Below are 24,735 nucleotides of genomic sequence, written 5' to 3' on the forward strand. Positions count from 1 at the left end.
TGCAGGGACAGGACGACTGGTTGCAATCAAGGGAAAGATGAATGCGGCCAAGTACAGGGATATCCTGGACAAAAACCTTCTCCAGAGTGCTCTGGACCTCAGACTGGGCCGAAGGTTTACCTTCCAACAAGACAATGACCCTAAGCACACAGCTAAAATAACGAAGGAGTGGCTTCACAACAACTCCGTGACTGTTCTTGAATGGCCCAGCCAGAGCCCTGACTTAAACCCAATTGAGCATCTCTGGAGAGACCTAAAAATGGCTGTCCACCAACGTTTACCATCCAACCTGACAGAACTGGAGAGGATCTGCAAGGAGGAATGGCAGAGGATCCCCAAATCCAGGTGTGAAAGACTTGTTGCATCTTTCCCAAAAAGACTCCTGGCTGTATTAGATCAAAAGGGGGCTTCTATTAAATACTGAGCAAAGGGTCTGAATACTTAGGACCATGTGATATTTCAGTTTTTCTTTTTTAATAAATCTGCAACAATGTCAACAATTCTGTGTTTTTCTGTCAGTATGGGGTGCTATGTGTACATTCATGAGGAAGAAGAATGAACTTAAATGATTTTACCAAATGGCTGCAATATAACAAAGAGTGAAAAATTTAAGGGGGTCTGAATACTTTCCGTACCCACTGTATGTCACTTGTATGGTCTATCTCGTGTGAGACTAAGACGCCGTGTGTGCACTTTTATTATTTATTATATTTGTTTATTTTCAGTAATTTGACATTGTGAATCCTCTGCACCCATTATTCCCTGAGGAAGAGACACAGGCGAAATGCATCAGACACCCTAACCTTGTGCCATCACCTTGGGCATCTCTCTTGTGCACCTGTGTGAGGCTAGGTAGGGTAGGGTGGAATTAAGAGGTCTACATTTTTAGGTCATGTCTTTACTGTACTATTGTTGTATGGTATTTTACTATCATTGTTATCAATAAAATATTTTTTATATCAATTTGTTTGTAGTGTCGCTCAGAGTGGGTTGTCTAGCACCGGTATAGCCCCTTGGTCTCTTTACAATATTTTTGGGCTATATTCAGGTCTGGCTTAACTGATTGCCAGATAATGCATGTATCACCACTGAAGCAGCGTCCTCATATGAATGTTTGCATAATATTGTCTATAGACAGGTCCCCCGCTTTCAGGGAACTACCATGATATCATATTTTCCCGTATACAAAAGCTTTTTTTTTTTTTTTTTTTTTTTTTTTTAGCTGACCACCGGCTTGACCTTACCGTACAACTCTTTATGGTCTAATCCTTCCCTTCACGAACGTCTCACTATTCCTGATACAACAAAGGCGGTCTTCATGTGATATAAAAATGTTGTGCCTTCTATACAAAGCACAAGAAATGTAAGACATTTCAACAGCTACAAGAGAAATTCAACCTTCCCGCTAATTTTTTAATTTTACTACAACCAGCTTTTTCACAATATTGGTGTGCAATTTGGAACTCCTAATAATCAGAAATGTTCCCTCCTTTGAAAAGCTCTTGAGGAGAGTAGAAAACACTAAACTAATTTCCATACATTACCCTTCACTTATCACTGGCACAAAATCTAGATACATAAAAGCCCAACACAAATAGTGTTTGCCAGACATCCAAACTACTGATCAAGACTGGCTGGAGTTTAAGGAAACCTATAAACTCAGCAATTTCTTCTAGGGACAGAGTAATACAATTGAAGCCGTCTCGCCACAGCTGCTTTATACCTGCCAGATTACATAAAATGGGTCTGCATCCAACAGCTACTTGTTTTCGGGGCTATGAAGGAAAAACTGACTACCTACATAGTTTCTGGATCGGTCATCACGTCCATAGCTTCTGGTTGACTTCAATGCCTTTAATTCCTTAGATAAGGGCTTGACAAATTTGCCTGAAATCTAGGAGCCAGCTAAAAAGGTTAGGAGCCAGTTTTTTTTTTTTTTAAACTAACAACCAAGCTTTATTTAATAAAACGGATACTAAATTTACAAATACGACTAGAACTCCACTCTCTTCTATAGCGCAATTGGATTTCCATCCGATGCCATCTGATCCGATCCGATCCACGGGATGGATAGAAAATAGAACCACCATCCATCTGTTTTTGGAGGACAGGATCAGATGGCGGCAGATTACTGCTCCATAGAGGAGAATGAAGGGTCCGATCAGGTCTGCCTGAAAAACTGACAGGCGGACCTGATCAGACAGCCCGTGTGAAAGGGGCCTTCGGCTGTGGCACGGCGATGAGGAAAAAAAAAAAAGATTATATATATAAAAATTTTTTTTTTAATAATAAGAATTGGAAAAAAAAAAAATAATTATTATTATTTATTTTTTTTACATTTAAAAAATAAATTAATAATAATAACCACACTCCCTGTCCACTTACCTTTAAGCAAAGGTAACTGGACAGAGAGATGAAGCCTTAGAGCGGAGTTCCACCCATTTTTAATAGGTTGGAATACATAGATCTTTGTAATCCCCTTTAAAATGGCTTTTACCAATGGAAACTTTTTTTTTTTTTTTTGCTAGTAAATACCTTAATTTTGGCTTTATTCCTCCTCTCCTCACTTCCTGGTCCGATCGGCGATGACGTCATTCGGCGATCCGCAGTGTCTGCTGGGATGTATTCTACTTGCAGTAGCTGTATCTGTACTGAGCCGTGCCTGCCCCGCCTCCGCCCCGCCTCCTCTCATTGAATTGCATTGTATGAATGTATTAAGGCTGTTCTCTGCCCAGCCTCCGCCCCGCCTCCTCTCATTGAGTTGTATTGAGAGGAGGCGGGGCGGAGGCTGGGCAGAGAACAGCCTTAATACATTCATACAATGCAATTCAATGAGAGGAGGCGGGGCGGAGGCTGGGCAGAGAACAGCCTTAATACATTCATACAATGCAATTCAATGAGAGGAGGCGGGGCGGAGGCGGGGCAGGCACGGCTCAGTACAGATACAGCTACTGCAAGTAGAATACATCCCAGCAGACACTGCGGATCGCCGATCGGACCAGGAAGTGAGGAGAGGAGGAATAAAGCCAAAATTAAGGTATTTACTAGCAAAAAAAAAAAAAAGTTTCCATTGGTAAAAGCCATTTTAAAGGGGATTACAAAGATCTAAAGTTCCAAAAATGGGTGGAACTCCACTTTAAAAAACTTCCCTTTCCTCTCCTGTTTGGAAGGAGATGGAAAGGCATTGAGAACATGCATTACTCCCGGCCACCACAAGAGGGCGCCAGTTCCCCTAGCCTCTCATCTCACAGAAGAAGGCCGAAAAGCCGGGGCCTCAATTTTTGGACGGCACGGAAGTCCGTGCACTTGAGGAGAAGGTGGGGGGCGCAAAAGGGACAGGACACCTCCTGCAGGGCACCCCAGGCGCCAGGTCGCTAATTCTAGTCGCAAATGCGACCTGGCGACCGGGTTTGTCGAGCCCTGCCTTAGATATACCCTTTATTTTGTGCTAGAAAAACTATTCTATTAACATGGAAGAGGACCCCTCCCTCTCCTGTCTTTAGAAACCTGGAAAAAAACGATGAATGCAAGTCTCCTGCTATGCAAACTTATGAGCTTAAGAAAAAAGAAACCAAAAAAAAGTTTTAAATGAACTCTGGACTCTGTGGGTTTCAAGCCCACATATGCTTGCCTCTATAGATCCAATGTTTTGAGGATGGCGCTGGATCCTTGGACAGGTAAATGTCCTTTTATTAAATGTCAGCAGCTACAGGATTTGTAGCTGCTGACTCACTTTTTTCATTCTAGGGTGAAGATCCTCTCCAATCGCAAGCTGATATAGAAAATCTTGGGTTTGCACACAATTTTCTCTACCATTGCAAGGAAAATAGACAAAGTGTAAAAAGATTATAATAATGAAGTCAAAACCTGGTTTAAAAAAGAATATCCTGCATTCTTGAGTTCTTCTATAGAAGCAGAAATATTACCTTATGAAAAACGGAGATAGAGTCTGCTGGATGTGTCCCAGAATCCTCAGCACCTCCTTCTGACCACTGCTGTTGCCTGAAGTTTTAGCACAGTGCATTGAGTTCCCATGTTTTTCTATGTCATCCCCTTGATGTCCACCTTTTACTATGGACTGGACACTGATGCAAAAGATAGCAAAGGATAAACAGAAAAAGTAATATACATGGATTATATTAATGCATTAGGAGATGAAAATAAGCATCTGAAAAGAACTCCGTTAATGAACACAAGAACACCTGGATTTTCAGAATCATTTCAGGTATTGAGCTGAATGATATTTAGCTGTGAAAAATACAAGAGACTTTGGTATTACAATATTACACCGGCAGGGGGATGGGCAAGAAGTAGTACAAAACCAGTGCCTACATTGTCATGTGTAATCCAGTTCCGTACACATGTCAAAACTTATAATTCAGTCCTTATCAGACTGCAGAGAATTACATTAGTAGCCCACTAAAGAAAGCATGTTGCTTACGTGACAGCTTTTATGGGTTAACTCAAGTTCTTGTGCAGATGCAAGCTTTTGGAACCTTATGTCCCTCCCCAGGCTTTCAAAGGGCAAATAAGGGGAGATAAGGCCTTGAAAGCTTGAATTAGCCAATAAAAGGAGTCACTGAAAGGAGAACTTTACTCTCTCAATCAATATTACCTATTTTTAATTCCTATGCTGTCAGCATTAATAAATAGCAAGGTATATTATTTTTACTTATTTAAAGTTTTTTTACATTTCTTTAGTTGTTTCCTGTTTCTTGCCTAGGCCAGAATGATGTAATATATCTCAGTAGTCTTAATGGGAATTTTTGTTTCTTTCATCTGGAGGGGGGGGGGGGGGGGGGATTTCTCAGCTAAGCATGCCCTAGTACCTGCAAGCCTGACCTAAGGACAGATGGATTCCAGGAAGTAAAGGCTACATGAAAATATCTGCCCTTACACAAGATGGCCATGGCTAGAAATGCATGAAGGTGTTTTTCAAAATGATTTCTCAGCAAAGTAAAGCATGGAGACATCGAAAGAATTGCATCCCCCCCCCCCCCCCACTGCCACACTTGGCTCTCTTTGGGGGGGGGGGGGGAGCAGGTACCTGATTTTGACAAATACCCCCTCCCACTTCTGGCCAGATTTAATGCGGCAATCTGAGCCGGAAGTTCAGCTTCCCCTCCTTCCCCCGCAGCCTTTTGGGACACATCACTGGTCCCAGAAGACTGCAAGACCATTCACAAAGCTCAGCAAAGCTCGCACATGCGCATTAGGAAAAACGGCTGTGTAACCAGAAGGTTTCACTTCCCGATTTCCTCACTTAAAAAGCCAGAGCCTGCATCGGAAGCCAATAGAAGAATCGTCTCGGGTGAGGACATCGCTGGATCCTGGACAGGTAAGTTTCCTTATATTAAAAGTCAGCAGCTACAAATGCTGTAGCTGCTGACTTAATTTATGGGGGGAGCCTGGAGATCCTCTTTAAAGTTCTGCTTTAAACTGGATACTTTCTGCAGTGTTCGTTCATCTTCTGCTATGATTGCTATCCCACAAAATACAGAAATAACAGGCCTTTTCAGGTACCAACTGATCCACCTCCAACGCACATACCAAAGAAGGTGAAAATCTCCTAGTGCCACCAATCAGTGTAAGCACAATTAGAACTGTGGCGAAGGGGAATAGCATTCAGCATTTTTGTAAATCTTTTTACAAATCCATTATCTGTTCCCAAATGCAGTGTTGGAGTATGGGGTATATAAAACAAACCAGCACAGGTGCTACATGGAGATATCTATTCACTTACAGAATTTCTACCTTTTCCTTAGCATTAAGAAAAACTTCACCAATAATGTGCTACATACTAGAAAAGCTACAAATAGAGTGAAGATGGCAGGGTCAATGGTTAGATGGGAGAGTAGGACTGCGCCCAAGATTCTTCTTTAGTGTCTTTTACTATGATTAGAAAAGGCTCAACAAAAATGGCTACAAAAAACAACAAGAAAATGAATTACCTGGGATGCTTGTAAACTGTTTCTGTCAATTCAGAGTGGATATCCTGGTCAACTGATCGCTGCCATATAAAGATTACACAACACAATCTTCTTACTAACCAGCCACGATATCTATGCATCAGGAAAAAAAAAAAACAAGTGTCTTAGTAGATCTCAGCCTACACTTTGGCTTTTGTGTGCCATTAGTTCTATGACTTATTTGTACGGTGATTTAATTGAAACATCATGGAAGACCCAATTTAACACTTTAAAGAAGTTCACTTTTGGAATATTTTACATTACATTTGTTTTTAGGGAGGAACATGTAATCTGTTGCAGCTGCAGCGGCCAAGGATCTTCTCCCCACACCCGCTGTCATTTGAAAACAGTTTTCTGTGAATAAATGTCTACTGGCTCTGTTTTCCTTTGCAAATAAGCTTGTAAACATCCTAATGTGCACAGACAAGTAGGCCAACATACAGCTGCTTATACAGGCTGAGGAAAAAAAAAATGCCAAAAGCCTGCAGCATTTCTTATACCCAGTGTGCATGAACCCTAAATAGTAGAAGGAGCAGGGTTTCTCAAAAGCACAGGAGGTTATGACTTCTCCGTTGGTTTAAACGGTGTCACCTAGGGAACTGAACCAGAATTAAATTTAAAAAAAAAAAAAGTTAAAGCTCCATGCACACTAAAAGATAAAAAATGCCAAAAAAATGCTTGATAAAAAAAAATTAAAAAAAACACTCTTAATAGCATTTTTGTACCAGCTTTCAGCAGCATTTGTGCAGCAATTAAGAGAGTTTTTTCTGCTTGCAAATCGCTCATAAAGAGTGTCACATAGGATAACACTATTAGTTTCTAGGAACAGAAAAAAATGCTCATAATAGCTTCTAGGAGCTTAAAAAAAAAAAAGCTTGTGTGCATGGAACAAACTGCTGAACTTTCCCGTTGAGGCGAGAGGTCTAAAGTGAGACTGGGCAAATGGGACTGCTTCGAAGGTCGAAACCATCAGACCCAGGGCCCTCATGCCAGCAAGGAGGACTGATCGGTCTCCATCAGCAACCTGACTGCTTTTTGCAGCTTCTGAAGTTTGTCCAGGGGGAGAAAGACCCTCGCCAAAGCAGAGTCGAGGGTCAGTCCCAGATAAGTAACCTGTACTTGAGACATATAGCGGAAGAGAGTAAAAAAAAAAAAAAAACAAAGAGATTCTTTAAGTATATAAACAGTAATAAAGTGAGGCCAGAACATATTGGCCCCATAAAAGAGGACGAAGAGAAGCTGGCCATAGAGGACAGAGAGAAGGCGAAAGTGTTAAATAATTTCTTCTCTTCAGTCTTCACAAAATAATTGGGGTCCTACACTAACCCAGCTTGTAATGATAAATTAAATAATACATCTCAGGAAGTACCCCCGTGAAGATAGACTTAGAACTAAACTAGAGAAACTTAACATAAATAAATCACCAGGACCGGATGGCTTGCACCAGAGGGTACTTAAGGAACTCAGCCAGGTGATAGCCAGACCATTATTCTTGATCTTTAAGGATAATTTACAGACGGGTATGGTGCCAGCTGACTGGAAAAAAGCCAACGTGGTACCAATATTTAAAAAAGGGCCGAGATATATCCCGGGTAACTATAGGCCGGTCAGCATAACATCTGTAGTCTGCAAGATTTTGGAGGGGATGTTAAGAGACTACATACAATCTTTAGTAATGAAAACTGTATTAGTAGTAATCAGCATGGTTTCATGAAAAATCGTTCTTGCCAAACCAATCTCTACCTTCTACGATGAAGTGAGTTGCCATCTAGACAAAGGAAGGCCTGTGGATGTGGTGTAACTGGACTTTGCAAAGGCATTTGACACAGTCCCCCACAAACGCTTACTGTACAAACTAAGGTATGGACCATAGGGCGAGTACCTGGATAGAGAACTGGTTTCAGGGGAGAGTCCAGAGGGTGGTGATAAATGGGGAGTACTCGGATTGGGTGGGTGTGGAAAGTGGGGTCCCCCAAGGTTCTGTCCTGGGGCCAATCCTGTTTACAGTGGGTACGGAAAGTATTCAGACCCCCTTAAATTTTTCACTCTTTGTTATATTGCAGCCATTTGCTAAAATCATTTAGGTTCATTCTTCTTCCTCATGAATGTACACATAGCACCCCATACTGACAGAAAAACACAGAATTGTTGACATTGTTGCAGATTTATTAAAAAAGAAAAACTGAAATATCACATGGTCCTAAGTATTCAGACCCTTTGCTCAGTATTTAGTAGAAGCCCCCTTTTGATCTAATACAGCCAGGAGTCTTTTGGGAAAGATGCAACAAGTCTTTCACACCTGGATTTGGGGATCCTCTGCCATTCCTCCTTGCAGACCCTCTCCAGTTCTGTCAGGTTGGATGGTAAACTTTGGTGGACAGCCATTTTTAGGTCTCTCCAGAGATGCTCAATTGGGTTTAAGTCAGGGCTCTGGCTGGGCCATTCAAGAACAGTCACGGAGTTGTTGTGAAGCCACTCCTTCGTTATTTTAGCTGTGTGCTTAGGGTCATTGTCTTGTTGGAAGGTAAACCTTCGGCCCAGTCTGAGGTCCAGAGCACTCTGGAGAAGGTTTTTGTCCAGGATATCCCTGTACTTGGCCGCATTTATCTTTCCCTCGATTGCAACCAGTCGTCCTGTCCCTGCAGCTGAAAAACACCCCCACAGCATGATGCTGCCACCACCATGCTTCACTGTTGGGACTGTATTGGACAGGTGATGAGCAGTGCCTGGTTTTCTCCACACATACCGCTTAGAATTAAGGCCAAAAAGTTCTATTTTGGTCTCATCAGACCAGAGAATCTTATTTCTCACCATCTTGGAGTCCTTCAGGTGTTTTTTAGCAAACTCCATGCGGGCTTTTATGTGTCTTACACTGAGGAGAGGCTTCCGTCGGGCCACTCTGCCATAAAGCCCCGACTGGTGGAGGGCTGCAGTGATGGTTGACTTTCTACAACTTTCTCCCATCTCCTAACTGCATCTCTGGAGCTCAGCCACAGTGATCTTTGGGTTCTTCTTTACCTCTCTCACCAAGGCTCTTCTCCCCCGATAGCTCAGTTTGGCTGGACGGCCAGCTCTAGGAAGGGTTCTGGTCATCCCAAACATCTTCCATTTGAGGATTATGGAGGCCACTGTGCTCTTAGGAACCTTAAGTGCAGCAGAAATCTTTTTGTAACCTTGGCCAGATCTGTGCCTTGCCACAATTCTGTCTCTGAGCTCTTCAGGCAGTTCCTTTTGACCTCACGATTCTCATTTGCTCTGACATGCATTGTGATCTGGAAGGTCTTATATAGACAGGTGTGTGGCTTTCCTAATCAAGTCCAATCAGTATAATCAAACACAGCTGGACTCAAATGAAGGTGTAGAACCATCTCAAGGATGATCAGAAGAAATGGAAAGCACCTGAGTTAAATATATGAGTGTCACAGCAAAGGGTCTGAATACTTAGGACCATGTGATATTTCAGTTTTTCTTTTTTAATAAATCTGCAACAATGTCAACAATTCTGTGTTTTTCTGTCAGTATGGGGTGCTATGTGTACATTCATGAGGAAGAAGAATGAACCTAAATGATTTTAGCAAATGGCTGCAATATAACAGAGTGAAAAATTTAAGGGGGTCTGAATACTTTCCGTACCCACTGTAATTTATTCATAAACGATCTAGAGGAGGGGATATCCAGCACAATCTCGGTATTTGCGGATGATACTAAACTGAGCATGCCAATATCTTCTATGCAGGATGTGGAAACCTTACAAGCAGACCTGAACAAAATAATGGGGTGGGCAACTACATGGCAGATGAGGTTTAATGTTTAAAAATGTAAAGTAATGCACTTGGGTGTCAGAAACACGAAAGCAAGCTACTCACTGGGGGGGGGGGGGGGGGGGGACCTCTGGGTGAATCTAAGATGGAAAAGGACCTGGGGGTACTAGTGGGTACTAGTGAACCGGCTTAACGCTCCGCCATTGGTCATTCGCAATAACGTGAAAAGTGCCAGCTAGCAAGGTTTTCCCTTGTCCCTTCTGAGACTTCTGGGAGCAAAAAGCCGCCCGCGTCCCTGCCGGCGTGAGCTCATCAGCCAATTTTAAAGTGTCCCTTACTGAGATAATTAGGGCTTCCACTAAAGCGCGTTCCTGTGCTGCAACTGAAGAGGACAGATCCTCATCACCATCTGACTGAGGACAGCGACCCCTCAGGAAGGGGGCGTCCGGGGCAACCTCATCAGCCTCTGAATCAGAGGACACCTCCATAGATGGAGAAGGCAGCGGCCGTTTTCAGCTATCAACCTTTTTCATGACTAAATCAACCTTTGTCGCCAGGCTATCCAGAACTGCTGAAATTGCGGCCAGCGACTGCGATCCGGACTGTCCGGGAGTCGCACAGAGTGGGTCTGAGGGTGATTTCACAGTTTGGGACTCCATAGTGCAAGTTGCAAAAAACGGAGTACTGTCGCTTTAAGAAGCGCCGATCGTGGTTCCCACCACCGCTCGCAACGGTCTGCAGAGATCACCTTTAAACTATATTAACAGCAGAGCATGCAGGAATATGTCCACAGGGACCCCAGTACTGTCCCACCTCAGAGAAAAAAGTCCTCCCGATCGTTCCAGCAGCATGCAGAAAGATAGTTACTGAGGAAGTCGTGATGCGAAAGCATAAGACGCCACGCGTATAGGGGACGGAGACCTGGACGGACGAGCGGCGACCCACCAGCACGGCTCCCGACAGCTACTGTTTTTGGCGTGTACGTGTACAGCCCATTGTGCCGATTCATGTGAGTGCAATTCTACTTTGAATGTGAATCAATTAAAGGATAATAGCAGTGTACACTTAGATGCCTCATTATCTTTATTCACATATCATGTCCATGGGATGGTGAGAGATCGATCCAGGAAGTGGCATTTTTTATTGAGGATTCAATGCTGGTTTAATGCTTCAGTGAGGTGAGAGGCCATCTGGTGGCTAAACGGTGGTGGTGTCACTTGCACTTTTATATGGAAACATCTATCAATCGCTTTATTGAATTTTAGTGGACTCTTATGCACTTTACTTTGAATGCACTTTATGGACATTATATATTGTACCCAAGAGGAATATATATTGCACTGTGAGTTTATTGATTTATATGATGCACATTGTCACTTTATTTGATTTTATATAGCACTGTATACATATTTGTCTATAGTTCATTTCTCCCATTAGTGAAGGAGGTTCTATATAGCTGCTGTATTTTCTTTATGTGTTCCAAATTATTGGGTCTTAACACTATACCACTTTATATTTAATTGCGCTGATTTACCTTTTTGCACAGCATGCAGAAAGAGACAGGAAAATGACCTCGACCAGCAGCAGGAAACTCAACACAGGAAGTGATCAAGCCTGAATGAAAAGTCAGTGCTCAGTGCAGCACAAATGGCTGCACAAACATGGATGCCCATGCAGTACAATAGGAAGCTCAGGAAAAATGGCTGCCCCATACAAGTCTATGGGGAAAAAAACGGCATTGTCCACACTGAAGATGGTGGTGTTCACGGCTTGCCATGCGGCCAGGGACCGACTCTATGAAGGCCTTAAGTATCCATAACAGGAACCAACAATCCCAAAAGGTACCCTGCCACCTCCCCCCCCCCCCAGGCACCAGGCACCCCAGACACAAATAACCCCCCGTGGGAACTAGGAAGGAGGGAGGGTGTACACACAGACCGGGCAGGCCAGGGGGATCTTTTAGGAGGCACAATCCTATTATCTCTAGGAGAGGGACCATATCCCCCAAAGGCCAGCAGGGGCAACGGGGACACAGTTACTCACCATACCATGGATCGGATTGGGCTTCGCTCCAGGCAGATTGCCTCCCACCCAAAGTGGGGGGTGCTGCCAGCCGAGGGGTATGCTGCGACTCAAGGCGTTCCAGGTCGTCACGTCCTGACAAGGCATTTGCTCGCAGGCTCATCCCAATCCAGAAAAGGGGCACCGTGGTGGCTAGGCCTAGTGCAGGGCTATAATCTGCTCAAGCTCATAGGCCAGGCAGGGGGGACCATAAGGATCTAGATTTTCCAGTGCAAAGCCCCAGCCGGCATCGTTGCTTGTCGATGGACAATAGAGAAATCAAATTTCTTCATTAATTTAGGTCATTGTGTATTCTGCTACATTGAGAGAACCTGGCTCCTCCATTTTTAGGAAACACTGCCCCAATCATCAGATTTAAGCCTCCTGCCAGCTGGCTTCTCAGTTCTTCAAGAGTACTGGGAAGACACAAAGATAAATTATACCAAGCTCCATCCTCTGATCATCTTATGTTTAGACCTTCTTTGGGTGGGTAAAAATGCTGTCCCGAAAGACTACCAGAAAAGACGTTACCAGTAAGTAACTTATTTTCCCTTATCTCCTTTCAGGACAGGCACTTTTGAGAGGATAAGCAAGTACTTACCCTTAGGGTGGGACTACCGCTTGAAAAACCTTATGACCAAAGGCCTGATCTTCAGCACACAGTAGGTCCAGTCTGTAGTGCTTGGTAAAGGTTGTATAACTGGACCAGGTTGCTGCCCGACAGATCTGCTCCGGGGTAGCACCAGCTCTTTCTGCCTGGGAAGCCGCCAAGCTCTAGTGGAATGTGCCTTCATACCTATAGGGGCCTCCCTGCCAGAAGCAGCATTGGCCTGGTTAATGGCTAGCCTAACCCATCTGGATAAAGAACGTCCAGATGCTTTAGCACCTTTACTAGCACCAGCAAACAAAACAAAAAGGGAATTGGATTTCCTGAATTCCTTTGTACAAGCTATGTATAGGACACATCTTCTAACATACAACTTATGGAAACGGACTTCCTGTTCCTTCACAAGATTTGAACAGAAAGTTGGTAGAACGATTTCCTGGTCTCTATGACACTTCGAGCCATCGAAATCTGTCTCTTCAGGGTGCTAACAGCTAGCTCTTTATTTGGCCCGTCTTGTAGAAATTCCAGTACTGTCACTGGGCTACCTACATCTAAGGAGCTTCTTGTGCACCAGCGTTTGAACTGCTTCCATGTTTGAAGATAAATGACTTACATTTCCTTTTTCCTGCTTTTAAGCAGAGTTGCTACCAGCTGATCCGAAAATCCTTTGTTTCTCAACAGATCTTCCTCAGAAGCCAAGCTGCGAGGTTCCAATGTTCCAGCCGCAGACAGAAAACTGGGCCCCCGATAAAGGCCCTCTCGAACTGGTAGAATCCAGGGGGGTTCCACTGCCAGTCCTTTCAGGACCGAGAACCACAGTCTCCTGGGCCAGTGTGGTGCTATGGAGGATCAAGGTAGTATCTTCTTCCTGAAATTTTCTCATAACTGCCGGTATTCGTACTGGCAGAGGAAAAGCATAACATTTGGGGAAGGGCCAAGTTTGCGTGAGGGCATCTACTCAGAGAGCCCCGTTCCATCTGTTCAAGGGACAAGACTTTGTATTTTGTAGAGAGGCAAACAGATTCACACGTCGCATTCCCTATCTCTCAGTAATTCACCTGAAGACTTCTTGGTTTAGAGTCCAGTCGCCCTCCCTTAAGGCTTTTCTGCTTAGGAAGTTGGCTAACAGGTTCAATTATCCTTTGAGGTGAACCGCTGAGAGAGAGAGAGACAGAACCTGGGCTTTAACCCACTGAAGAATTCTCTCTGCTAACACCCCAAGAGAGCTGCTCCTTGTTCCCCCTTGTCGGTTGGCATAAGCAACTACTGTAGAATTGTCTGAGCGGACCTGTACTCTTTGTCCCTGTAGTTCTATCTGAAAGGCTCTGAAGCCAGTTCTACCCCTCTCAGTTCTCTCCAATTTGAAGATTGCGTTTACTCATCGGACCCCCAGAACCCCTGCACTAGATTTCCAGGTGTGCGCCCCAACCATTGCCACTTGCATCCGTAGTGACAATTATGGATGCTGTCTGGACCCAAGAGAGGCCCTGAGACATATTCAAGACCTTTCTCCACCACCACCACAGGGATCTTTTTACACGTGCTGGGATGTGCGCTATGAATGCGTGCTATGGGATGTGCGCCCTGAGAGCGGTCCCAGGTCTCTAGGATAAACAGTTGTAGAGGACGAAAGTGAAGTCCCGCCCACTGTACTGCTGGAATGCGGCCGTGAGCGACACCAGTGCCGACAAGGCTTGCCTTACTGAGATTGCTTGATTGCTTTGTAAAAGGCTCACTGCTCTATTTTCTGGCTTTTGCCTAAAGGCAGAAAGACCTTTTGAAGAGTGAAATCCACTTCGTAGCCCAAAAATGTGATCCTTTGTGCAGGCACTAAGCTACTTGGCTGTTTTTTTCCAGATTCAGGAGCCATTCTAGGCTAAGAAACGCCTTGCCTCCGGAAGATCCCTGGACAGCTGTTCCTGAGAAGGAGTAAACAGCAGCAGGCTGTCAAGGTAAGCAATGACTGATAGAACTTGGAGGCACATGGACATCAAGGCTTCTGCCATGACCTTGGTGAAAATGGGGGGGGGGGGGGGGGAATAGTCCGATGGGGAGGGCCTGAAATTGCCAATGTATCACGTTCTCCTTTGTCCTTACGGCCAACCTGAGAAATTTTTGGCCCCCCTGCAGTGGGAATATGTAGGGAGGCATCTCTGAGGTCTATCAAGGCCATGAAGCAGTTTGGGGGAAGGATAGCTCTGATTGAAAAGATCAAATCCATCCTGAATTTTTTGTAAACGATCAAGAGATTTAGGGGCTTTATGTTCAGGATAAGTCTGCATTTGCCTGAAGGTTTTTGTACTACGAAGATGTGGAAATAAAATCCCCCACCTAACTCCTTTAGTGGTAACTTCCGCACGACTCTTTGCTCCCCCAGCTCCTTCAGGGAGGAGAGTAGGGCCGAAGCCTTTTTCCTGCATTTTGGCAGATTGGTAACAAACATCCTGCAATGAGGAGGGCTTGAAATTTCCAACTGATAGCCTCTTCTTTTGATCCCCAAAATTAACTGACTAGAGGTAATCTCTTCCCACAGTGGAAGGAAGGCCCCCAGTCTTCCTCCCAATGTGGAGAATCTTTATTGTTATATTTTGGACTGCTCAGGAGGGCGAAAAATTGCCCCCCCCCCTCCTAGCCCCCTACCTCTTTGGCTCCAGCACTTCCTCGGGGCAAAGAAGTTTTTCTGAGAATAAGATTTCCTTTTGAAAGAATCTTTACGTCCCTGTTTGATGGGAAAAGATTTTTTCCGATCCACTGTTTGATCCAAAATCGACTCCAAGTCCGGACAGAACAGGTGGTCCCCCGTAAAAGGAATCCCATATAGCTTGGCCTTGGATCCACTGTTTCCCTGCCAAGTTTTGAGCCAAAAAGCTCCCCTTGCCGAAATTGGCTAAAGCTGAAGACCTAGCGGACATACGTACGGATTCTGCCTAAGCATTCGCAATATACGCCACGCCGCGAAGGAGCATGGGGAAGGAAGACAGGAATGTCTCTTTCACAGTGCCAGCCTCGCCATGCACTTTAATTTGTTTCAGCCAATATTCCAGATTATGGGCAACCACTGTAATGGCCATGGTAGGTTTAAGGATCCCTAAAGAGGAATCCCATGTCTTTTTGAGGAGAGAATCTATCCTTATATCCATGGAATCAGGAAGAGAACCCATGTCCTCAAAGGCTAGGTCTTTATGTTTAGAGACTTGCGAAAAAGCCGCATCTAGTTTGGATAATTTGTTCCAAACCGATGTGTTTTGTTCCAAACCGATGTGTCTTCTTCAGAAAACGGGGACCTCCTTTTCAGGGACCTGGAAAAGAAAGGCTTTTTCTCTGGTTCTCGCCATTCTTCTTCAACGACATCTATCAGGACCTCATGCACCAGGAAGACTTTCTTCCTTAGTTTGCCTAAACCCAGGTACATTTGATCATGAAGAGACAAGGTCGTCTTCTCTTCTTGAATTCCTAAGGTGGTGTGGATCGCCCCCAAAAGATCCTCCACCTCTTCAAGGGTTAACTTATATCTAGCTCTGGTGGATTCACCATCCAACCCCTCTGCTTCTGACTCCCCTGGGAATCTGAAGGTGTACTATCGCACTCTTCCCTCTGATTTTAAAAACCCTCAGTGTCTCCCCACTTGTCGAGGGTACCACCGGTGGTAGTGGGGTATTTTCCTGCTGTGTCAGCTGGGGGGAACTCTGGGGAGAAAATTGAAAATTAACAAATAAATCCATAAAGGACTGAAAGGTGCTAGCAAGCTCCTTGACCGATGCAGCTAGATCTGAGTTTTGTACTTCTGCCTGTTCCCGAACTATACTATCCAAACAATCCTTGCATAGTTCCTTGGTCCAAGATTCCCCCATAGCGGCCTTGCATGATGAACATCTTCTCTTAGGGTTAGGAGGGGACTTGGATTTTTCTGGGGCCTTACTCTGAAAAATAAAAAAGACAATAACATACTCACCAAAATCTAAGCCCCCCCTCAGCCACCACAGAGCATGCCCCCAAAGGAGTGTTACCAGGGATGACCACCACCAAGATCCCAAGTGTACCCTCTAAACCTCCCTTAAGCCATAAAGGGAAAAGATGCGCTGTGGAGCTGGTGGGAGGGATAAGGAAACACCACCCCAGGGTTCCTTACCCTTTTGATGGCTGGTGCTGGCTTCCCCAGGAGTAGTCCCCAACATCCTCCCAGAGTCACTTACCGACAAGTCTTTCCTGCTGTCCCCAGCAGCCGACTTGGCACCAGCAATATTTTGTCCGGCCCGCTCTCCTTACGTGGCCCGGAACCGGAAGCCATGGGTGACGGCGGAAGTGCCCGCCACTACCGAAGTGACGCCCCCCATCATCCGGCCCGGCCATTTCAAGCCGGCCGCAGAGCGGGAGGCGGCTACACTTCCACCCACGCTTTCCCCGAGTGCGGAGAGCAGGCCTCCAAGCCTGGAGGCTCCCCTGAGCAGGGCTGGGGGGACCATTTTGCGGTGTACAGGTAAGTGGGTCCTCTCCTTGCTTGCAGTCCCTTTTGGTCCAGCTGCCTTTGAGACAGCCTGGCTCCCTATGCATAGCCCCAGCCTCCTGGTTGCTCAGTTAAGATTCCTGGACAGTGTCTCCCCGCTGGAGGAAACCCCAGAACTGAGGCAGCCAGCTGGCAGGAGGCTTAAATCTTGATGATTGGAGCGGTGTTTCCTGAGAAGAGAGGAGTCAGGTTCTCTCAAAGGTGCCTGTCCTGAAAGATGATAAGGGAAAATCTCAATAAGCGTATATTGATTGGCTTGCACCAAACTTATAGCATCTACAAACTGTTTTTTTTTTGTTTCATTTTTTTTTTTTACTAGTAATGGTGGCAATCAGCAACGTATAGCCGGATTGCGAAATTGCTGCGGATAGACAGGAAACTGACACTTTTTGGGGCCAAGTGAAAACAATAACATCATGGGCGATCAATGGGTTAACTGTGTGCCTAGCCAGTGTTTTCTAAGTGTGTGGGAGGTGCTTTTACTAGGGGAAGGCATTGATCCCTGTTCCTACTTTGCAGGACACAGGATCAATGCATTCCCTACTGACAGAACAGTGATCTGCCTTGTTTACATAGGCAGATCGCCGTTCTGCCTGTGTATCAATCAGCGGGTTCTGGCGGACATCGGGTCCTCGGGGAAACGCTGATCAGCTCCCGCTGCATAGAATCACAGCGGAAGCAAGTGGTTGGCGGTGTGCACCCACACCCGATACCCAGAAGTGCAGGATCACGTATATACACACGTGAAACGGCTATAGGGCAGTCGGCAAGTGTCGCAGTAAGAGGCAGAGCTCTGTGTCAGCACCACTCCATAAATATGTAAACTACCGCTACTACTGTTACTGAAAACAAAAGCTACCTGGCTTCCATACTTAAATAGGTGCTGAGCTGAACAATTAGATAGAGCTCTTACTTCACCAGCTTCATAACTGTTCCATGTTAGTGACTCAAAAGTCCTGAAGCCATCGGTGCTAAAGGCAGACAACTAAGCTGCAATTAAAACTTCCATATTTCTCCCAGATAAGATTTATTTTAATCCCTTCGTGCCTAAAGGCTCGTACACGCTTGACGAAAATGGGATGAAATATCCTCCGATTTTTCTCTCTCATGCTTGGCGGTTATAACCGTTTTTAGTTGACAGTGCATAATGTTCACGAAATTTCTTGTCCGATTTTTTTTCTTTTGGGACGTTTGTTCCTAGACTTCCGGGTCATCAGCAACTTCAAATCATGCGCAGTCTTTCATATCCGATTTTTCGTGGACGTACTGCATACACATTAAAGGAAAATTGGTCGTGCTGGGGACAGACGATAAAAATTTTGGTGTTTGTCCTTCCGTTTTTTTCATTGAAAAAGTCGGCATCAGCTGCTGAAAGTTGTGTACACACTAGCCGAAAATCGTGCAATTTTTACTTTGGATGGGAATTTTTGGCAGATTTTCTACAAGTGTGTACCCCACTCAAGCCTAATTTTGCAACTTTGACATGTGTTAGTAAACCTGTAGATATAATCACAACTACTTTGTGCATCCAGGTGGATTATACCTTGTTTTTTTCAGGACAAATTAGGCTTTCATTTAGTGATAAATGGTAATGGATATCTCCGGATTTTCTTTTTTTATATTATCTAAGGAAACCTGGCCCAAAATAGTAAAAAAAAATGTTATTTTAACTGTATATTTCTTACTACTACCACCATAACCTTCCACCAAAGAACAAAACAAGGTAAATTCTCCTGCTTCTGACAATCAAAGCGATACCACATATGTGTTAGTTGTGGATTGTACAGGTAGTACAGCCCAGAAACAATTGTGCGCATCTTGCTTTTTTACATTCTGCCTAAAACACATGAAGCTGACCCTAACACTGATACTTAAAAAAAATAAAAATAAAACACTAACCCTGGGGCTGACCTAGATCAAACCTTGATATTAGGTATGTCTTTTATTTATTTTATTTTTTTCTATACACACACACACACTTTTTTTTCTATATCTGCAGACAGAGAAAAATACAATGTATCTGTCTCGTCCATGCACACAGAAAACAGACCGAAAAAACGGGAGCAGGCTTCACGGTGACTGATCACTGTGATAGCCAATCAGAGACTATCACATCGATCAGGTGACCCAGAATCGGAAGTTCAGGGTTCTGATCATTATAACTGGGCTCGGGGCACTGTGCGGTGCGCTCCCAGCACAAAAGGGAGATACGCATATATGCAGCCCCACTGAAAAAAGCCCAGTCCAGTGGGGCCGCATATTTGCGTACAGCCGGTGTGAAGGGGTTGGACTAAATGTTAAGTGACCTTTTACGTGTACTCAGGAGTCTAGCTCTCCCACTACAGTCAGGTGCTGTGGTAGAGAAGATGCACGCTGGCCCTGACATAGATAAAAATGTTGTTGAGCTCTTTACTCATGTAGAGCGATGTCTCTGCTCCAAGCCTATATTAAAATCCCCCACCTATAAAACTCCACATGCTGACCAAGTGGAACCCAACCATGCTTTACGAAGGAACTCACAAACTGATGATGTCAGATCACATCCAAATTGATTAGACCTGGACAGAGGACACTGCAGACTCGCCTAGGACCACCCCTAATGGGTCACCCAATGCGGGCTTGATTACAGAAATCTGTATTCCAGCTCATATTGGCTGAAGTGTTAAAGAGGGGGTGGATCTTACATCATTGTTGTACAACAGAAGTCCTGTTATAGCACGTTCATACCCAAGGCTCAAAAAGAAGAACTTCTTCTCTGGACCAAAGCCTGGTACACACCACCAACCCTCGGAGTTGAACTGAAAAAAAGAAGCTGACAGCTCTATTCGGAGCTGCTGTACTAACGATCTGACATTAGTACAGCAAACTCCCCTGCTGTTTTGTTGTTTTCTGACAGGGGAACGGTCCCTGCCAGAACACTCTGGTCAGCGCTCTCAGCCACTGTCTGAGCGCGCTGATCGGGAGTCGTTGGCTGCTGGTTTTCCATCATGCTCATCCGGCAGAAGTCGGTCAAATGGCCTGCTTCTGTCAGACCGGCTGCCTTACACACGGCCAAATGTCAGCTGGCCGATGTCACCTGACATTTGGTCCCTGTGTACTAGGCTTTAGTCAAGAGAAATGCCAGATTGTACTTTTCACAGTGCTATAAATGAGACAGTGTACTATAGTCTGTGTTTATGCGATTTTAAAGCAGAGGTTGAATAAAAAAAATATTTTTTTCCGTTAAAGCTATAAGGTAATATAGGTATGTTCTACCTTGTGCAGGCTCCTGCTCCATGTGCAGGGTGCACGGTCTTCTTTCTGACACTGAACTTCCAGAACAGCAAAAGTTAATAGCATCAAGTCTTCAGGCTGAACTGCATTCAAGGTGGTCTGACAGGATCCGCCACTTCTCATCCAGAGAGAAAAGCTCGTTTATTTACACTGAATTTAACAATCTCTCAATGAGGGAGAGTCAGATGAATGACAGGATTCTTCTCCCCTTTCAGAAATTGTTACATCAGTTGTAAATTGGTTCTTCTCAACGGATGGGAGGAGAGGAGGGAGTGGGTCTCCATCAGTCTGTCTTGAATGCAGTTCAGCCCTAAGCCTCTAAAACTATTAGGTCTCCTTTAAAATGGGTAATAAAAACAGGCAGTTGAGCCAACATTTTACCATCCACCTAAAGTTTACTATACAGTCAGATGGGGCTGTTCATATGCCACAGGCACAATTATTTGCGTCAAGGAAAATTTAAAAGTGGCTTGAGTGTAGCTTTAATTTTTTACACTTATTTTCACTGTTTTGACTGTTTGATTGTAAACGATCACCCTGTAAAACAACTCATTCAGTTTAAAATAGAAATGGAAGGCAAATTATTTTTGTATAGATATAAATACATTATAAAAACCTTTTTTTTCCCTTTTTTATAAGCCATCACATTCCCTCTGTTCTCAGCTGCATAAGAGCTGGGGTGAGGAGAATCAGCAATACACTGAGCTTCCCAGTGAATGGCTGTGCAGCAGGGACATTTCAAGACAAGCCTGAGAAGAGCTGGCCGAGTTTCCCAGCATAGCTAGAGAACTGACCACATGTGCTCTCCTGCTTCGTGTGGTCAGTTTTTAATAGAAAAGCAGAGGGACTGGTCATGAACAGCAGGGATTTCACATAAAGGAAACAATAGAAAGAGATCAGGAGACTTTCTCATACAAGTACATGGTACAGCAGGCACATATCAGGAATAGGAGGTGTTGGGGTAACAACGCTTTAACTTTATTTTCATCACATTGGAGATCAAAAGTCCTCTATATGATAGCATTCTGTTGTGTCAGGTTCTGTTTAATGGGGTTCAATGATCTATTTGACCTTCGATGTCTCACCCGCCTTCCACTGAAACTAATGGAGTGCAGATTGAGTGACAGCCAAACCTGGACGTAAAGTAATGTGCGTTGCTTCTGAGTTCATTCTAGTTAGGGAAGATCAGCAAATGGACGTTCACAGATTTCCCAGTAGCACCTGCCATGCTTATTCCGGACTCACAAGGGGACAGTGGAGCCCAGGAAAACACAGAAAGGGCACACCACGAGGGTCCATAGAAGCGATCTGGCAGATCACTTCACCTGACAGCCAAAACCTGGGTTGTAAGATCTACTCCTGGCTGCTACAATGCATGTGTGTAAATCCCCTATCTCCAAAAAGGGGTTAAGCTCTGAAGAGGAGGACTGGGCATCCTGCAGAAAATAATTCTATATGAAGCAGCAGTATGCATGAAATGAGACATAGGTCATTAGAGGTAAGTGATGTGGCCACAAGCTACAGTTCTATTCAAAATTATTCAACCCCCACTGAAATTGATTGTTTTGGCCAGTTTGGCATTGATTTTGATCATTCAGTCATCCTGCTTACAACTAAATCAAAGAGGCACGTGTAGGTCAGACAAATATAACATAACATTTATAATGAAATAATCACAAATGTCTTTTCTGTGCTCACATCATTATCAGTCTTATTCAACCCCCAAGTGACATTCAATCTTAGTACTTGGTACAACATCCTTTTACAGTTATAACAGCTTTTAAACGTGAAGCATAGCTTGACACAAGTGTCTTGCAGCGATCTACGGGTATCTTCGCCTATTCGTCATGGGCAAAAGCCTCCAGTTCAGTCACATTCTTAGGCTTGTGCACTGCAACTGCTTTCTTTAAGACCCACCAGAGGTTCTCAATCGGATTTAAGTCTGGTGACTGTGATGGCCACTCCAAAATGTTCCATCCTTTATTCTGCAACCATGCTCTAGTGGACTTGGAGGTATGCTTGGGATCATTGTCCTGTTGAAAGGTCCAACGTCTCCAAGGCCTGTGACGGACTGCATCACATTGTCATCCAATATCTCCTGGTACTGAAGAGAATTCATGGTACCTTGCACACGCTGAAGCTTCCCTGTACCTGCAGAAGAAAAACAGCCCCAAAGCATGATTGACCCCCCCACCATGCTTCACAGTAGGCAAGGTGTTCTTTTCTTCATAGGCCTTGTTCTTCCTCCTCCAAACATAGCGTTGATCCATGGGCCCAAACAGTTCTACTTTTGTTTCATCAGTCCACAGAACACTATCCCAAAACTTCTGTGGTTTGTCCACATGACTTTTGGCATACTGCAGTCGACTTTTTATTCTTTGGAGACAGCAAGGGGGTGCGCCTGGGAGTTCTGGCATGAAGGTCTTCATTACGCAGTGTGCGCCGTATTGTCTGAGCAGAAACTATAGTACCCACATCTGACAAATCTTTTCTCAGTTCCTCAGCAGTCACACGGGGACTTTTCTCCACTCTACGCTTCAGGTAACGCACAGCAGTCAAAGTCAGCATCTTCTTTCTGCCACGATCAGGTAGCATTTCAACAGTGCCCTTTGCCTTGAATTTGCGAATGATGCTTCCTATGGTGTCTCTTGGTATGTTTAACATCTTTGCAATCTTTGCAATCTTCTTCTAGCCATTGCCTTTCCTGTGAAGAGTAATCACCTCTTCTCTTGTCTTTCTGGACCATTCTCTTGACTTCACCATGTTTGTAACCACACCAGTAAATGTCTAGAAGGAGCTGAGTATCACAGTCATTTTAAAGCTGCCTAATTGGTGCTTATTAGGCTTTATTGCTGCTTCCTGACATCCACAGGTGTTTTCAATACCTGATTAAAAACACTTCAATGAACCTCTGTTCTTCAGAGTGGTAGTCTTTAAGGGGTTGAATAATTGTGTCAATGAAGAATTCACAAAGGAAACATTTACTACTGTATTACAAAAACAATTGATGTCATTTTAGTTGCATATGGTTCTTTAAAGTGGAGTTCCACCCTAAATTTATACTTACCTCCATCTTCTCGCTCTGGGTCACCTGAAAAACAAATCGCAATTTTTTTTTTTTTTTTTTTTACTTACCTTGTAGAGAAAATATACTTACCTTACTTCCTTCTTCCTCCCCTCGGTGGCCACGGCGATTCGTCACTTCCTGGCTTTGCAATGATTCCTGGGAGCTGAACGTCATCGCTCCCAGGAATCAATGTGCCTGCACCGGCCCCGACGTCAGTTCCGTTTCAGGCGCGTCATTCCCTGCTAAACAGCTTCTGGGCATGCCCAGAAGCTGTGGAGGGATGACGCGCGCGCACCGGAAGTGACGGCGGGGCCGGTGCAGTGCATCGTGGGACCGAAGAAGAAGGAAGAGGACACAGAAGAGGATCGCGCTGGCTTCAAGCTGCCCACACATGAGATGGCAGCGCTGGAGAATACTTTTTCAAGGTAAGTATTTCTCCTAAAAGGTAAGTGCAACCCGGGACAGATCAGAGGATAGCCATTGTGGAATGTACTAACCCTGACTGTCCCGGGGGTATTTTTATTAAAAAAAGTATCCCCTGGGTGGAACTCCGCTTTAAGAAGTCCTTGTAGGATTTCATTCTGAATACAATTACAAATGTACACTAAATTCCCTAAAACCCTTTACAGCATTGGGGGGGGTTGAATAATTTTGAATACAACTGTATATAGGAAACAATTTTGACTAAACTACAGCTTTCATGTAAACTGACTACAATGTTTATATTTTATGTAGTACCGTGTATTCTCTTCTGTTATCTGGATGAGATTGCAGAATCCAAGCCTTGTGTGCCTCTTGTAGAAAAAGCTTTCCTAGAGAGAAGAGCAGAATCCATAGAATGAATCACGCTAAAGCAGAGCAGAACAAACAAATTCAAGTCTCAGGACTCACCATACTTTTGGGAGTACATGACTGACAAGACTGCCCCACAAATGGACGTAAAATACCAAGGAAAGGGGACACTGTCTCTATCTTCTGGCCCAAGCCAAAGGAAAAGAGTTTGCTCTGAAACATCAGAAGACAATGGTTGACAGCAAAGACAGAAAAATCTTAACAGGATCACAAATACAATTTAATGATTAGACATATCCAAGCAACCAAATTTATAATTGAAGTTCAAATACTGTATGTGAACCCTTTTTACAAATCTAAATTTGTGTAGCTAGACTGAATATCTGTGAAGAGAAATGACACCATTATACACTACTACAAATTTGTAGGTTCTTGTGTCACCTGCCTGCTCACAGTATTGGGAAAAAGCTTTGCAGCACTAATGAAAATGGTGTATTCATCAATTTTAGTCTTTTTCGGTGTGATAATTGGATTTTTGACTTACTGTAAAATCCTTTTCTCTTAAGCTCATTGACAGACGCAGTCCTCTTTGATTAATATCAGTAGGGTTATACTGCCCCCTACAGGAGTAGGGCACTAGGCAGGAAAAACGTTCTGGCCACACCTTAGGGGCAGTCCCAGAGGGTATATCCTCTCTCTCC

At 44.3% G+C, this 24,735-nt stretch overlaps 1 protein-coding gene across 1 annotated transcript in view; it reads right to left on the reverse strand.

Annotated features, from left to right (window-relative positions):
* GPAT2 (glycerol-3-phosphate acyltransferase 2, mitochondrial) overlaps positions 1 to 24,256 on the reverse strand; it is a gene marked incomplete at its 5' end in the record, with an annotated part of 339,381 nt that extends 315,125 nt beyond the window's left edge. The window contains 4 exons of the mRNA XM_082253675.1: positions 3,927 to 4,085; positions 5,952 to 6,062; positions 23,981 to 24,054; positions 24,134 to 24,256. Coding sequence (XP_082109801.1) covers positions 3,927 to 4,085; positions 5,952 to 6,062; positions 23,981 to 24,054; positions 24,134 to 24,256 — 467 coding nt within the window. The remainder of the gene's footprint in view (positions 1 to 3,926; positions 4,086 to 5,951; positions 6,063 to 23,980; positions 24,055 to 24,133) is intronic.
* Positions 24,257 to 24,735: the final 479 nt, after the last annotated feature.

This window comes from Pelophylax lessonae, assembly GCF_965119305.1.
Source record: "Pelophylax lessonae genome assembly, chromosome: 4".
NCBI lineage: Eukaryota > Metazoa > Chordata > Amphibia > Anura > Ranidae > Pelophylax > Pelophylax lessonae.